Source organism: Triticum dicoccoides, chromosome 6B (genome assembly GCF_002162155.2).
Source record: "Triticum dicoccoides isolate Atlit2015 ecotype Zavitan chromosome 6B, WEW_v2.0, whole genome shotgun sequence".
NCBI classification, from domain to species: Eukaryota; Viridiplantae; Streptophyta; class Magnoliopsida; order Poales; family Poaceae; genus Triticum; species Triticum dicoccoides.
In genome coordinates this window covers 244,830,705-244,845,800 of record NC_041391.1, presented here as the reverse complement: position 1 = coordinate 244,845,800, position 15,096 = coordinate 244,830,705, and the positions used below count along the sequence as shown (strand labels likewise).

The 15,096-nt window shown below is 43.0% G+C and overlaps 1 protein-coding gene and 1 pseudogene across 3 annotated transcripts; one reads left to right on the top strand and one right to left on the bottom strand.

Moving 5' to 3' along the window:
• Positions 1–1,180: 1,180 nt before the first annotated feature.
• LOC119322548 lies at positions 1,181–14,339 on the bottom strand (annotated as a pseudogene).
• Positions 9,127–10,813, top strand: LOC119322549. 3 transcript variants are annotated; one of them, XR_005155700.1, is made up of 2 exons: positions 9,127–10,013; positions 10,154–10,813. XR_005155700.1 is itself a non-coding variant. In XM_037596032.1 (2 exons), the coding sequence occupies exons 1-2, from the start codon at positions 9,359–9,361 to the stop codon at positions 10,310–10,312; spliced, it is 441 nt and encodes a 146-aa protein (XP_037451929.1). In that variant the 5' UTR covers positions 9,227–9,358; the 3' UTR covers positions 10,313–10,750. The 3 variants fall into 3 exon arrangements, 2 of the variants coding, with proteins under 2 accessions (XP_037451929.1, XP_037451930.1); XM_037596032.1 differs by having other exon boundaries at positions 9,227–9,640; positions 10,154–10,750; XM_037596033.1 differs by having other exon boundaries at positions 9,250–9,628; positions 10,154–10,749.
• Positions 14,340–15,096: the final 757 nt, after the last annotated feature.

Here is a 15,096-nt window from a genome sequence, read left to right as displayed (position 1 = left end):
CACCCGTAGACGGACGGGCAGAGCGAGCGCGTCAACCAGTGCATGGAGATGTACCTCCGATGCACGGTGCACGACGTGCCGCGCAAGTGGCGTCGCTGGCTTCCCATGGCAGAGTTCTGGTACAACTCGACCTTCCATTCCTCGCTCAATTGTGCCCCATTCAAGGCACTGTACGGCAGGAGGCCAACCTGGGCACGATGACGGCGTGGCCCGACGATGCACCCGCCGGCGAAGACATGTACTGGGCGGCGCACACCGCACACATTCGAGCGCAGCTGGAACGCGCCCATCGACGCTTCAAGAAGCAGGCCAACCGCAACCGCACGAAGTGCTAGTTTCGGGTGGGGGAAAAGGTGTTCTGAAGCTTCAGCCCTACGTCCAGCAGTCTGTCGTCAGCCGACCCTGCGCCAAGCTCGCCTTCAAGTTCTTCGGGCCGTACACCTTCGTCGAGAAGATCGGACTTGGCGTACAAACTCGATCTTCCGGAGTCCAGCCGCGTGCACCTTGTCTTCCACGTCTCCCAATTGAAGCCGTTCACGCCGGATTACACGTCGATGTACGCAGAACTGCTGCAGGTTCCTGATTTGTCTGTGGCGACTACAGCAGCCACGCGCCTCCTGGAGCGGCGCATGATGAAGCGTGGCAATGCAACAATTGTGCAGATCAAGGTTCAATGGGGCGACGGCTCCCCTCGGCCACGACATGGGAGGATTACGAAGTTCTTCGGCAGCGTTTTCCCGCGGCACCCATCTGGGACGACGACGACGAAGCAAGTACTCAAGAGGGAGCTCAGTCTTAAGGGAGGGAGAATGTCACACCTGGCCACAAGGCATCCTGCGATCAGGCCCCACCATTAGGTGCGTGTGTGTGAGAGAGACTTGGTTTAAAGTTGGCCGCCTGTGGCAGCGAGAAGGCATGCGATGGAAACATTCTGTACTCTCACCTAATCCTTCGTATCCTCTTCCTCCCCAAGTTTCCTCTCCTTCGTCTCTGAAATCCCCACCTACCCCGATCTCGATCCCCTCTCTCGTTGGTTCATTACAGTCCGCAAGGCCTTTTTTTAATTAGCACGCGATTAAAGCAGCAGCGATCATTTCATCTTCTGCATCGTCCGCACAGAAGTTGTCTGGACACACAAAACCTGCTAACATTTACAATTAAAAAAAGGCAAGGCAACTTATTATCAGTGCTTTAGCAAGCCGAAAACCATAGCCCCAACAGAAACAGAAGAGATATTTACAGAAGTGTCAAAAACAGAAGAGACATATTTACATCCGCACAACTAAGGAAGAGCCAAACTATGTACAAACGAAATGGAGGCGGAAGAGTTTATCTCCTCTCTCAGGTAATTGCCTAAGCGAGGAGTTTACAAAACTTGCACCAGGGGTGGAAAAGGCGCCATGAATTACAACTGTGGGGTGTGCTAATTTTACAGACTGTACAAGGCTTACGCCGTATATGATCTAATCTTTCCTACAAAATCTACACCTCCATAATCTCCATCAAGAACAAGGAAAATGATGCTGGTTCTCAAGGGTATGATTCCTAGCTGTGCAGAATTCACTTGTCCTATACAAGTTTGCTCGTCGTTCGGTGAGATTGAGCAGGGGTGCTGCTTGACCACTTCTTCCAGGGAGAGACACGACGGAATGTCAATGAAGTCTACAGTTGAGAAGGCCCCAGGTACTTGTACATAGATTCTTTCTTGCGTCTAGGATCAAGGCTGTTAATGTGGAAACAAATCCAGTGAACAAATAGATGATATCGGTATGTTATTAAGAATATAAATGTGGTGACAGCATGGTTGAAATATATCAATCCTTCACAATTCATTGACCTCGGCTTCACTAGTGCACTATCTCACAATAACCAGTTACCCTTTTATTAATTATATTGAATCCAGCAAGGCAATTACTTTGCAAGACCCTGCACAGCCATAAAGCTAGAAGTTCCTTGGATAGATAAGCATTTCTCATGATCCGAGTATCTTGTGATCTCCTGGTTATTATATAATCAAACTGTTCTTATTAAAACATAATTTGTCCAGAGGAATAATTAATATTGCAAAAGGTGAAATCAGAAGATAACTCATGTCACACTGGTCCTGTCTTGTTTTATTCATTGGTCTCTGAACTGTCATCTTTGTTACTTTCTGGACCGAACTAATGAACAGAAGATACAGGCATAAATGCAAGTTGGCTTCTAGAGTAACAGTTCTCGATATACTGCAGGGTTTATTTTGACAATAAATTGGTGTATATTTACCAAAAATACAAATATTGAAGTGCTAAATAAGACACAAAATACAGATCATTATGTGCTGTTTCAAATCTTAACTGGGTAATGATCGGCATGCGACTATAACTGGGTAACTGACCTATGACTTGTAGTGATAATAGCAAAGGAATCAAGAGTGGGTTGATCAGAGACCAAACAAAATAGTCTGATGTGATGACATGTCACTAACCCTATATATGCGCACAGCTTTCGTCGATATTTGAGAATGAGTGAAAACTCACCTGTTCCTTATACCAAGAAGTGCATAATGTACAGCACGGGCAGTTGCTGATACTGGAGCTACTACAGCAGCTGGAGCTCCACAAATTGCAGTAGTCAGTGCTGATCTGGCACCAGCCCCGCGATTATACGCGTTAATAGGGTTCCCAATCAAAGCAGAGGCAGTCCTTCCAAGTCCATCAGTAAAGCTTTCATAAGCCTGAACAAAGTTCCAGGTTAATATTAAAACACACGGCACTACCTGTGTACTTTAGGATTCAGTCTAGTACAGTTCAGAGACTCAGGTGAAGCAATTTCAAGGTCTATTTTTAACTTATCAAGAGACTTTATAAAGTGATGCAAAATTAAACTCCAAATCACAGAAAAATAGCAAAGCCCTGAATCCAACTTCATGAAGAGTCAATTTTCATGTTATTCCAGAACAAGAGATATTTTTATCATGCAATTCAAAGGAATTGAATACCTGCTTTATTCCTTGTGTCGCATTTTCGGGTTGGTTTGCCCTTACGTTATCTTTGTTTCTTTTAGCTTCACACGTGGCTAAAGGTGGTGGAAGAGCTGTAAGGGCATGTTCTGCCTTCAGCAGCATATCATGAGCTCCCGCTGCCAAATGGACACCAAGCCCTACAGCTTCAATGGAAACACTTCTGATAAAGGCAACAGCACCTGCCGGACAGAATGCCAGAATCATCATTGATACATATAATCAAGTATTTAAAACACACCACATATGAACTTCAACATATATTTAAGCAATGTATCTATGTAGCTTACCTCTTTGCATTCCCTTGACCAACTTCCGGTCTTTCTTGTAACTTTCGATGGGTAAAGATATCAATTTCTTAGTGCCTGAAACAACGGCACTGACTGATTTTAAAGGAGGAAGCCCTTTTAACAATTTATGGACCTACACAAACATAACACATTGTCAGTTCTTTTACAAATGACGTGTTTAGATGAGTGATAGAGAAAAAAAAGTTCTTTTGTTAACATATATTTTCTCCTTATTTTGCACACCTGTGTATAGTATACCTACATATGGAGCTGCACATATTTCAAACTCTATTTCTCTCATAATATTTTCCCATGTTAAGTTTGTACTCCCTCCGTCCGGAAATATTTGTCATCAAAATGGATAAAAGGGGATGTATCTAGATGTATTTTGTTTCTAGATACATCTCTTTTTATTCATTTTGATGACAAGTATTTTCGGACGGAGGGAGTATATGTTTGCGTACGCAACAGCAAGCATGTCTAAATGTACAGATGAGCATGGGGAGATCATAACCTGATTTTTAGATATGTCCTCCAACCACTCTGCACCAATTGTTTCACAAATACTATTCCACCCATACACCCCCATTGCAGAAACATGTTTAAGCTTCAAATCGATTCCCTGCAGAAGAAACTTCATTAGGATTGCCTATCAACAGATTGATTGCTTCTAGAGTATTTTTTCAACAACAGTTTACCTTCAACGGAAGGATGTTGAGAAGTTCTGCATAATTTCCTTTGCCTAGTGCAATAGGATCAAACTGACGAGGGATATAGTTGATGTGCAGAACAATAGGCTTGACATCAAATTTCTGGCATCAGAGAAAGAAAAAAATCAGATCGCAGTGATTCCTACTAAACATAAAGAACCCTGCTGCCTACCAGTAAAAATATGTTCTGCTACACGTGCAGATTTTTTTTTTCGCAAGATTACACATGCAGAATTATTAGTCATGTTTAGTTAGTGCAAAAAGTTCTTACGTAAACCATATCAAGTCCGGTGAATGACAAACAAAAATCAAGAGGATCTTTTATTTTAGCCTCCAAAGTACCTGAAAGAATGGAAGTAATGCCTCATCCAGAACTGTATTGCTTCCATAGGTTGTGCTCTCTATATGAACAATATCATTTTTGCAAGGCAAATGAGAGCTGTTGTCACAAGAGTCATTCTGAAAGAAACACATGAGGAACTTAAGCTGCCCTTGATCAAGATGCAATTGAAGAGGCAAAATCTCAAGGCACAATCTGAAAAGGTTAGGTGCAAGAGAAGACGGTCAGTCATCATACTGGGTGCGCATGTAAGGTGTCGGAATGAAGCGATGGGTAACAGCCAGCACTTAATTCAATGATACTTGGGAATTATAGCGCAGCATTTAAATACGGCACATACACAAAATTAGTGTTAACGACTAAGACCAACAACAGCAACAGTCTTGTCACCAACCTAAAGCATTCAAATAGGCATGAATTTCGAATTCAGATATGCCATCACAAATTTGTTTTGCGTAAAAAACTCAATATTGTTAAAGCAACCTAAAGCCTGCCATCACGCTAACTTTGGACCTTATGGTGTAATTGAGATATCCGCATTACATACAAAATATTAGTTCATAAATTTCCATAACTACACGCATGAAGCAACCTCAATACTGGATTGTACAAAAAAAAGACACCAGATTAGATCCATTTACTAAATAAAGTGTGTATCTACACGCATGAAGCAACCTCTGTCCTAAAATAAGTGTCTCAACTTTAGTACAACTTTGTACTAAAGTTGGTACAAAGTTGAGACACTTATTTTGGGACGGAGGGAGTATTTAGCAGCGAGACTCACCATCTTCCATTTTTAGCCAATTCTATTAGGACTTGTTCTAGTAATGATGCACAACTAGTACATAAGTTCTTTATAGGTCAGCAAATGTGGATAGATGAGGTATCCTTACAGTACTGTGTATTCTTTAACCATTTGAATCTATCAAGTATAGAGCAAACTTTCAAAGCCTTCATGGTTAACATAAGCAAGAAAATTAATTCACTGCATACGTAATGTAACACAATCCTGCATTTACCTGTAATCTTCCAAAGGACTCTGTGGCTCGGGCTTTACAGACTCCAGTTCTAACGTGAATGCACTAGAACAAGATTCTCTTGGGTAATCTGAGTCGTAGCAGCCAAGAACCTTTTAGAAGGACCAGAAGAGTTAAAACCATTAGCCCAGTGATAAAAGCAGATGCTTTACGTAATTTTAGCCACAAAAGGACGTACCATTTTCCATGGAGCATCCACCCTTTGATCACAAAGATTTATGTCCCGTGCAGATATAGATAACTTAGAAACAGAAACACCCCCATCTGGATACATATCACTGTACACCAAGCCCCGAGATAAGAAATTCTAAGGAAGAGCTCATATCCCTTCCACTTGAGGATGAGAAGTTATTTACATCTTTCTGAGCTAATGACCAGTCATCTCCAGCATACATTCGCCAATTGACATTTACATCATGAATTATAACCTTTCCTTTCAAATAACAAGATTCCTCATAATTCAAGCTGCAAACAGTAGGCTTCCCTTCTTGGCCGGCCACATGCCCTCCTTGTGGGTTGTTCCTTTCCGGAACATGACTCTCAACTATTGTCAAGGGAATACTGTTATACCATCCACCATCTTCAAATTCCATGGTTTTGTAAGCATCATCACCAGATATACATTGATATCCTACATTACATAGAGTTGACGATGATGTGTCAGGCATATAATAAGAGTCAATAATTTGTTCATGACAGGAGTCCTGTTTCAATGGTATTTCAGTCGTATTGATTTTTGGAGTAGCTAATGATGATCCAAACAAAATGTGTGGAACACTGACGTCAGTTGCCCCAGGGGTGGGCGACTCAGACTCAACATCCATTCCGTTGCTACTTGGTGAGTTGTGACAATTTCTGCTAGAAAAATTGTAGGCTTTGTAGTCCTGGTCTGTGTAAAAAGCATTCTCAATTATATCATTAAGTAGTCCATCTGACAAGCACTCTCCAGAATATGCCAAGTTGTCAATGCTGCTCTCTGACTTGTCTGATGCGTCACTGGCCATATTATGGTTGTTTGCTTGCTGGACACTATTCCACCTAGATTGTAGATGAACTAAAGCATCATGCATGTCTGGAGCATATAGCTTCTGGAGTTGGGAACACAAGCAAATAAGACCATGTGTTGTATCACGACATGTACCAATATCAAATTGTGAATCTGATATTTCAAGCTTCCAAAAGGAAGTGTCAATTCTTAGAGCAGCTTCAATGAACGTGTCACGGGCAATCTTAGTGTAACCCATTTTACGAAGATAATCAACACCATAGCCGCAAGTGGCATTTTTGGAACCAAATGATTCACAGATGAAAAGCCCGAGATCTCGCAGCTGGATATCAAAATCTGTAGCTGCAGAGTCTGGTGCAGATATACTGTGGAGTTTAAATGATGATGCGGCTAAAATGCATGAGAAAGACTTGCAATCAGTAGCTTCAGCGCTGAAGGTGGAATTTTTTACATGAGATTCATAGCTCACAGCAACATCAACCAACTCAAGAAAAAAAGATGACCGGTCACCAGGACATGAATTATCCTCTGTTCTGCTGTTATTGGACTGTTCAGTTCCGTGTGAACCTGCATTAAACAGCAGGCACATTGCACTGATCCAATCCATGCGTCCACCAGGTGCCACAATTGTCCCAGAACGAAAATTGACAGAAGTATAGTTCTCTTGTAGATTTGGGTTCCTGATGTGGGTCACAGAACAGCCAGAAGTTCCAAAATATAGTGCATTGTTTCCTTCGCCATCACCTCGCATGTTAGCAGAGTCCTTACAGACAACTAGGAGAAAAACTTTGCTTTCGGCATAGGCTTTATCATTTGTACCAGTAATAGAACCCCAAAGCTCACCTTCACCATGATTCACCCAAAGAAAACTGGCATTATTGATTCCGCCTACATTAGAAAAAGAGCACAGGGAAATTTTTGAAATGGACAGCTTAAAACAATTCCAGGAACCTTCTAGTTCTGTCTGCAGCAAAGGACCAACTACCACAGTTTCATTTAATTCAGTACAAATATCCAAAAAGCTGCATTCAAAAGTGATAGCTGATTGGATGGCAACATCATTGATAGGCATAGATTTGTCCCTTCCACTTTCAGAGCTGCTCGTTGCACCATCAGACAGCCCGCTGAGAATGCAATCTAATAGCTGATTCAGTAATCCACAATCCTTCTTATTGAGATGAACTGAAACTGAAGAAAGTTTAATATGCAGAAAGCACTGGGTGCTCTGAAGGAGCTCCTGGCGTATACTATAACTCGACTTCTCGAGATCCTGTGAGGTTGTATAAGAGGCACCAACAAAATTGCCCCTTTCTCTCTGAGTAATTTTTTGGTCATGAAGGTTTGGCAAACTCCAAGCTTTACTAACCATCTCAGGGCCAGTTACAGGGTATTTTCTCCAGATCATTGTAATGCTAGAGTCGCCACAGTTGTAACTAGTGACTGAGATAATCTTCAGAGCAAAAGAAGTTTGCCTACTCAAAGAATGGCTTCTGTCATCCAATTCATAGCTCATCGGTCTAAGCAAATACATGTCGAAGTTCCCAGCAGCCAAATGGAGTGAGGTAGATGGTATGCCGGAATGAGCATCATTAGGCCTTTCCTTTCCGAATGGAGACGAAGCTTCCCCTGAGTCCAGAGATGATGTGCGGTCAATGACAAGGAATGTATCCAGGATGGATGGGCGGCTTAAATCCCATGGGGACTCAGTAGGAAAGCAAATGATGATTCTTGAAGGTGAGAGAGCCATCTGAACCTTTAGACTCCCACTTGGTGAAATATTAGTTTTGGTAGTCAACTTACTGTTTTCTGTATCACCTCGCATATGGAGTTTATGCTGTCCGCGCACCACATCAGACTCAATTTTACTGATAAAATTCAGTAGCATCTGTACTGTATGGAAATGCACCCACCAAACTAATGGAGCCAAACAGATTGACAGTGAAGTTGAACTTACTGAGTTGCCACCTCGATCTGTGCTACTAACATCATAATGGAATGTGGAATCACCAAATGTTTTAAGCAATTCAACCTTAGCTAGTTCACTTGAATTGTTCGAACAGTATCCAGATGACTCCACCCAGTAATCTTGAGCAGCAAACGGGAATGAAGGGAGAGCAGCTTGAACTTCATGGCAATAATCACTATTTAAGAAAGGAGCACTAACGGGTGTGTGATCTGAATCATGCTTTTCAGTGCTGTAGTATTCATCGACCCTCATGTGGCCAATCGATGCTTTCAACCTCAAGTTTTTCGGATATGTCTGCAGATATGAAGAAAAATATTTAGTATCAAGCTTCATGACACTTCAAATGATGTATTAACTAAGAACAATGCTGTTGGTGACAGACCATACCTCAAGGTCAAGATGGATGTTATGACACTTGTATTCAAGATGATGCATACTTAAACTGGAAGCAGTAGCAGGAGAAATCATCAATCGCTCAAAATGAGCAGGAGAAAGGCAGCTTGAAAACATTTCCGAACTTCTCATATCTTTGACGAGACTCGGAGGAATACTGGAACTGCCAGTATCCATTTCATCACTGAACAAAAGAATAATGCCTATCTGAGCAATGGAAGCCCGTAAGGTTTTCTCAATCAGTGTTTCTGTTAGGAAAAAAAGACTAAAATAAGTAATGCCATGATATACATATATAAAAGTTAAATGGACAAAAAGTAAAGCACTACAGCCACTTTGTTTAGGGAAACGCTTTCCGTCGGCGCGCCGGCCGAACGCTCGGCCAGTCGCGTGCGACTCGCACGACTCCACTTGAACAAAAGTGGTGCCTGGTTGCCCACGTGACCACGATAGCCCAGCCCACCTGGCCCACAACCGCTCGTTCCTCTCGTCCTTATCCAGCACAGACACTTCTCGTCCACTCATTCACCCCGTTTCTCATCCCCTACCTCCAGCGAGCGGCCAAATCAAGCCGCCGGAGAAATCAACTCTGCTTCCTCCCGCTCCCATGCTTCCATGCGCTGCTCCTCATTCTTGAATCGAGCCCTCTCGATTTCTCATCTCGCCCTGTCTCCTAACTCTGTTCATCAGCCACGCCGACCGGAATCCCCTACAAGCGTCGGCGGGCCAGCGCCACCGCACCCAAAACTCCCCACCACGCCGCAACCTGCGCCGGCGGAAGTTGGAACCTCTATCTCGGCGCGCTGCAACCGGGCGACGAAAGAGTTGCAACGGGGCCAGCGGCTTGTGACGTCGCATCGAGGATGCTGGAACCAGCGATGCCAGGTGCTACCAGAGGTGTTTGGTTTTGCTGGAGCCAATACTCTTTTTTGCTACCAAAGATGTTTGGTTTTGCTGGAACCACCGCCAAATTTGCAAGTTTGCTACCACTGACTTTCTGGTTTGCTGGAACGAGCTTGATTTTTTGCTACATCGGTGTTTTCCACTTTTGCTAGGCACAATTTTCCAGTTTTTATTTCACAAGTTTTGCTACCACCGTTTTCTTGTTTTGCTGGATCCAATGCATTTTTTTGCTACAATCGGGTGGATGGGAGCTGCATCGTCAGTTTCTGGCTGGAACCGGCAACGCGAAAAGCTGCTACCGGCGATTTTTGCTTCAAAGGCGATGGGACCTAGAGAGTTTTTTGCTGGAACCAATTTTCTTCATGAGGTGCGGCGGCGAGGCACTTTTTTGATTTTTGGTTGCCATTGTGTTTTTTGCTGGAACCATCGTTTGATTTTTGCTACAACGAGCATTTGATTTTGCTGGAACTGCCTAAAGCAGAGCTGATTTTTGTTGCAACCATCCAGTACGCAGCGGGCCCGGCGAGCGGCGACGGCCAGCCGGTGAGCGGTCCCAGCGAGCCGGCGAGCGGTGGCCACAGAGCTGCAACCGTCGCCACGGGGAGCTGCAACCGTCGCCACGGGAGCTGCAACCGCGTGCTCACGTTGCCGGCGAGAGACGCATGAGTCAACGGCGGCGACCGGCGGCGAGGGCAGCGACAGGGGAGAGGCGCGGGGAAGTGCTCTGAGGCTGGCGCGTCGTCATCCATGACGGCTCGTTGGGAACTTTTTCTAAATAAAGAAGACGTCCGAGGGAAGGAAGAAGAAAATCGTACGGCTCTTGGTTATTTTATCATACGGTGCTGGTACGACCGGCCCAAATTTGGGCTGGTGCGCCGGCGCTTAGCACTCGCCCTTTGTTTAACACCAGAAAGTGCAACATTAGCCACCGTGGAAAGAGAATTTAAGGAAGCTGTTTCTTATTCATGAACCACAAGTATGGATATCAGAAGGAGGTGATCTTAGAGTTGTCTAACAGGTCTGCTGTTGATCATAAGCCAGCATAAACTCGAGATCTGAGAGTAGTTGGGTTTTCGGCAAATTCCAATATTAAAGTTTGTTCAGTTTGGTACTTGCTCAAATTTTGGTTTCCAGTTAGTAGGGCAGAGACAAAACTAACAAACCAGATGTCCCAGTTAATTAAAAAATACTGTTACGAAACAGCACCATCATATTACTGAGGGGTCAGCAATATGTCCCATCATCATATCAATTCAGATGCTAGCAGGTATAATATTTCTTATTCTCACCAAAAAAGTAAAGGCATAATATTTTTTTTCTTGGAAGTGTGTAACACAATCCAACTAAATATGGATGGTATTCAATAAAATCAAGAGTAAAAGCAAATGGTAGCTGAAGGAGCAAAGTTAATACTAGTAGATAACTCCATCCGCAAGAAAGAGTTCACTAATTGATAACTAAGTAGAATAGAGAGCATAGATTGATAACAATGTAAGTATTTCATGCTTCATGCAGGTAGAGTGGATAATATGTCTAACCAACAGAAAACTGAAAAGATGTACAACAAAGTGCAAACGGATACCTTTAGGGACTTGATCGGATCCAGAAGCTAATGCGGATGCAAAAGTAATTGCGTTGAATACCGAACACGTCCAGTCCCATATGCCACTATTTCCTAAATTGGTATGAGAGCTCCTCAATTCCTCAAAGCATTCAAAGAACTGACTGATGCTGTCAAAGATGGAGAACAATAAGTTAGTAATAGAATTAGGCCCGTGTAAATATATATTTTTTTCTCAAGTGACCTGCTTCACTTAAGAAATCTAAAAGCAAACAAACCAACAAGAGATAAATTCTTACAAGAACTTCAACAAAGACAAAAACATGGAAAACTTACAATAAATTCAAATAAGATTGGTGTATTTGGCCATTAAATCCCAGGCTGCATACTAAAGATGCAGATAAACATTCTAACAACTCATGCCCTATGCTGCTCGGTAAGTTGGGATGTTCATAAGACAAGACATTTCAGAGACAGTTGAAGAACTTATTAAGCTTCATGCACTAGCCAACGCAACCAAAAGTCCGAACTGATGGAAAGGGCTAGTGCAATCTACATATAATGTAACAGAACTATCGCTAGAGGGCAAGAGCAACAAGTACACAAGGCAATGGCCACTCAAAGAAAAGCAGTGAAAGAAGAAACTGGCCATAAACCCCCAATGCATGCACAACACAGTGAGAAACTAGGGACCAATAATTCGTAAAACCATTTGATTAAACAGTTTAAAAAAATGTTTGAGAACAAAGCGAGCAGCCCTTCTAATTTCTATTATCAGAAACCAGCATGCAGTTCAGTTACAAAGTTTATGAAGAATGATAGAAATAAAAGCAATGTGACATAGAAACAGCATATTTTTATCTGTTCTGCAATGATATAACAGGTATGTCAAAAATATACTAGAGAAATGTTTATAAGAGATTAATAATGTGACCTGACGCAAATAAGAAGGTGACAGATACATAGGTAAAACGACTGACAAAAACCTTTGAAGAAACATTAAACAAAGAAACAAACCTTTCGTCACAATCTGAATCAAATTCACCTTGGTCACTGTGGACAACAAGATCCGGAATCCAGTCTTGAATCACATGTGCCTTGTTGAGGAAATCATCCTGAAAATTGTCCTGCCTGCTTCGAGAAAATGCTCTCTGTGACAAACCTTCCCCGCTAGCTATCACAGAGGCTGAACCTGATTTCGAAGAGCTTGATGTGGATGCACATAAGGAAGATCTGGAGGCGTTCATAGACATATCTGCAGTACTATGTACACAATTATGTTCATCTGCCGAGTTCCTACAAAGAGAATCATATACATTCATGAACCATTGGATACTGCTCATCTGTAACTGCAATTCTAATGAATCAACAGATATGTCTGCATCAACTTTTTGAAAGTTTAAGCATCCACTATTCCATGGGATGCTTAGGTTCAATGTTCCTGAGAATCCACCAATGGGACCTGTCAAGACCGCAGTAGTACTATGATATGATGAAATGTGAGCTGTTCCTCTATCCAGATCGTTCTGAAGATTTGCATCAACATCATCCATCTTCAAAAACTCAATGACCGCCTCTTGGAATGTTACCAAGTTATTCAATTTGACCGGACCGTCTGTTGAAAGATTAGTTCCACACTGTATCTCTTTAGTTCGGAAAACTAGCGACCAATTAAATTCCAAGGCCTTTTTATCCAAAATGCTTTGAGGATCAAATACTACATACGTATTTTTCAACTTGATATTAAATCTTGTAAGAAAGTGCTTGATGGCGTTGGCTATTCTCTTCACACCATCATCCACATCTCGAGATGCAGAAGTAGAGCAGGGATTACTATCAGGTTCATTCCTCTTGGTCTCAGCCAATCTCGCCTCTGTATCACTATTACCAGCAGAAACAGAGCACTCGGTATCTACAGGTGAGGCTTCAATAGCAACAGATGGTGCAAGTACAAACTCCAACCCTTCCACTACGATCTCAATCTTCCAACTCCTTAACTGTAAAGGTAATTTAACTAGCAGGGATTTTATAGATCCTTCTTTAACTGTGATAGGAGATCCTGATAGCTGAATAGAAAATAAAGTTAGCCACAAGATATGTAAGGAGAAGAGTGCAAACAGAAAATTAACAGCTAAAATCTGACAGACTATAAGTTGGCAGCGTAACTTAGAATTCAACAAGTACGAGTGATCAAATGTGTAGCATATAGGCAGTGGTGTTATGCTTGTGAACTACAGCAGGTGGAGAATGCAAGTTTGTCACTGGGGCAAGAGCACACGCATAAGATAGAGTATGTCCGGTATTAAGTGCCACAGCAAGTCAGGTTTGAAGGACAAAATTAAACACCACGGAATGCAGCTCGGTCAGAGCAAATGCGACATATTTCAAGTTAGTCCGACTCCCAGAACTAACACTCTTTTTTAGACAATGGAAGATTTTATTACCCCAGGCCTCTGCATCATAGTATATGCAAATATTGCAGCCTAATTATTACAACGTTTATTACAAAGTCACAAAACATCGTAGACTTGTAGCCAATTCTTCACCCTAGCACTGAAATCCCCATAGCCTAGCCCGACATTCCAACAACAAAAAGATCGAGCCTAGCCGATCACACCAACGCCCAATTGCAATCAGAACAACATAAAGCCGAATTCATTCACCAATCAAAGGAAGGGGCGTCTAATCGAACACGTGCGCGGCAAAGCCCTAACTAAACCCATGCGATGCGCACCTTGGCGTTGATGAAGTCGGCGTTGAGCGCGAGGTCGGAGAGTTGGAGCGTGCCGCGGGTGAGCTGGAGGTCCAACTGGTCGAGGTCGAGGTCGCCCAGGGTGAGGTCCCCGAGCCGCTTCAGCAGCCACCTGCACACCGGCTTCAGCAGCGTCCCCGCCGACAGCCCCCACATCGGCCTTGACCCTCGCCTCCCGGCTCCGCGGCGGCGGCTGCGGACGGAGTGGCGGAGACTGCTAGCAGGCACTCGAGGTCGCGATGAGGTGGGACTCGAGGACGGCAACGGGAACGGGAACGGAAAGGCGGTGGTAGAGAGAGATTTTAGTGCCGCGTTGGGTCGGGCTGGAGCACCCGGGGTGTGTACTCGGGAGAGGAAGTTCGTTTCAGAAAGCACCCGGGGCAACGAAGGACTCTGCGCTGGACGGTGGAGAGGAAACCGTGGCCGTCATGGATACAATGTACTGTAGTCTGTAGATAGTTGGTTCAAATACGAACACAAACAAAAACGTACAGATACTAAAAAAAACGTACGGTACCTCTTAACAATTATTCCTTCAAAAAAAGTCAGATTTTTTAACGAGTAAATTGTCAAAAACTACCACAATTCCCCCGCCAAATCAGAAAACCATCGTTTATCTAACAGTTTGCAAAAGGCGCTAGTCTTAAGTAATTTGTTTACCGAAAGCACTGAATGCTCAATTAAACGCGTCTTGACATGAAAAATGATAGGTAGAGCCCATTATAACTGATGATGTGGCAACTAATATTCACATCATTAGAATCGACCGTTGTGTTGATCTAGGGATCACATGTCACCGTCTATATACTCTTTTTCTCTTGTTTATTCCATCGAACACCTTATGCACACTAACGAAGGCCACCGGCACACCGTGCACCTGCACCATCCTGTGCATGCACGGGAAAATATCTGGTGCACCGGAGCTTGTGGTGCTACCGGTGCACCGATCTCACATTGTGATTTTAAAATGTTTAAAAAATCTGGAAAAAAATTAGCACACTCACACAATATCAATGTAGGTTGTCGTAAAATTTTAAGTCAAAAATCGAAGCATTACATGAAAAACAAAAATGACAAATTCAGCACTGAATAGTATATAACATAACTTGGGCTTTAGATTCGACCCATTATCACACT

Excerpts from the sequence above, each read along its gene's own strand:
- LOC119322549 (XM_037596032.1), top strand. The coding sequence starts at position 9,359 with ATGCGCTGCTCCTCATTCTTGAATCGAGCCCTCTCGATTTCTCATCTC. Across the intron at positions 9,641-10,153 it reads GATGCCAGGTGCTACCAGAG|TACGCAGCGGGCCCGGCGAG; the intron begins GTGTTTGGTTTT and ends GCAACCATCCAG.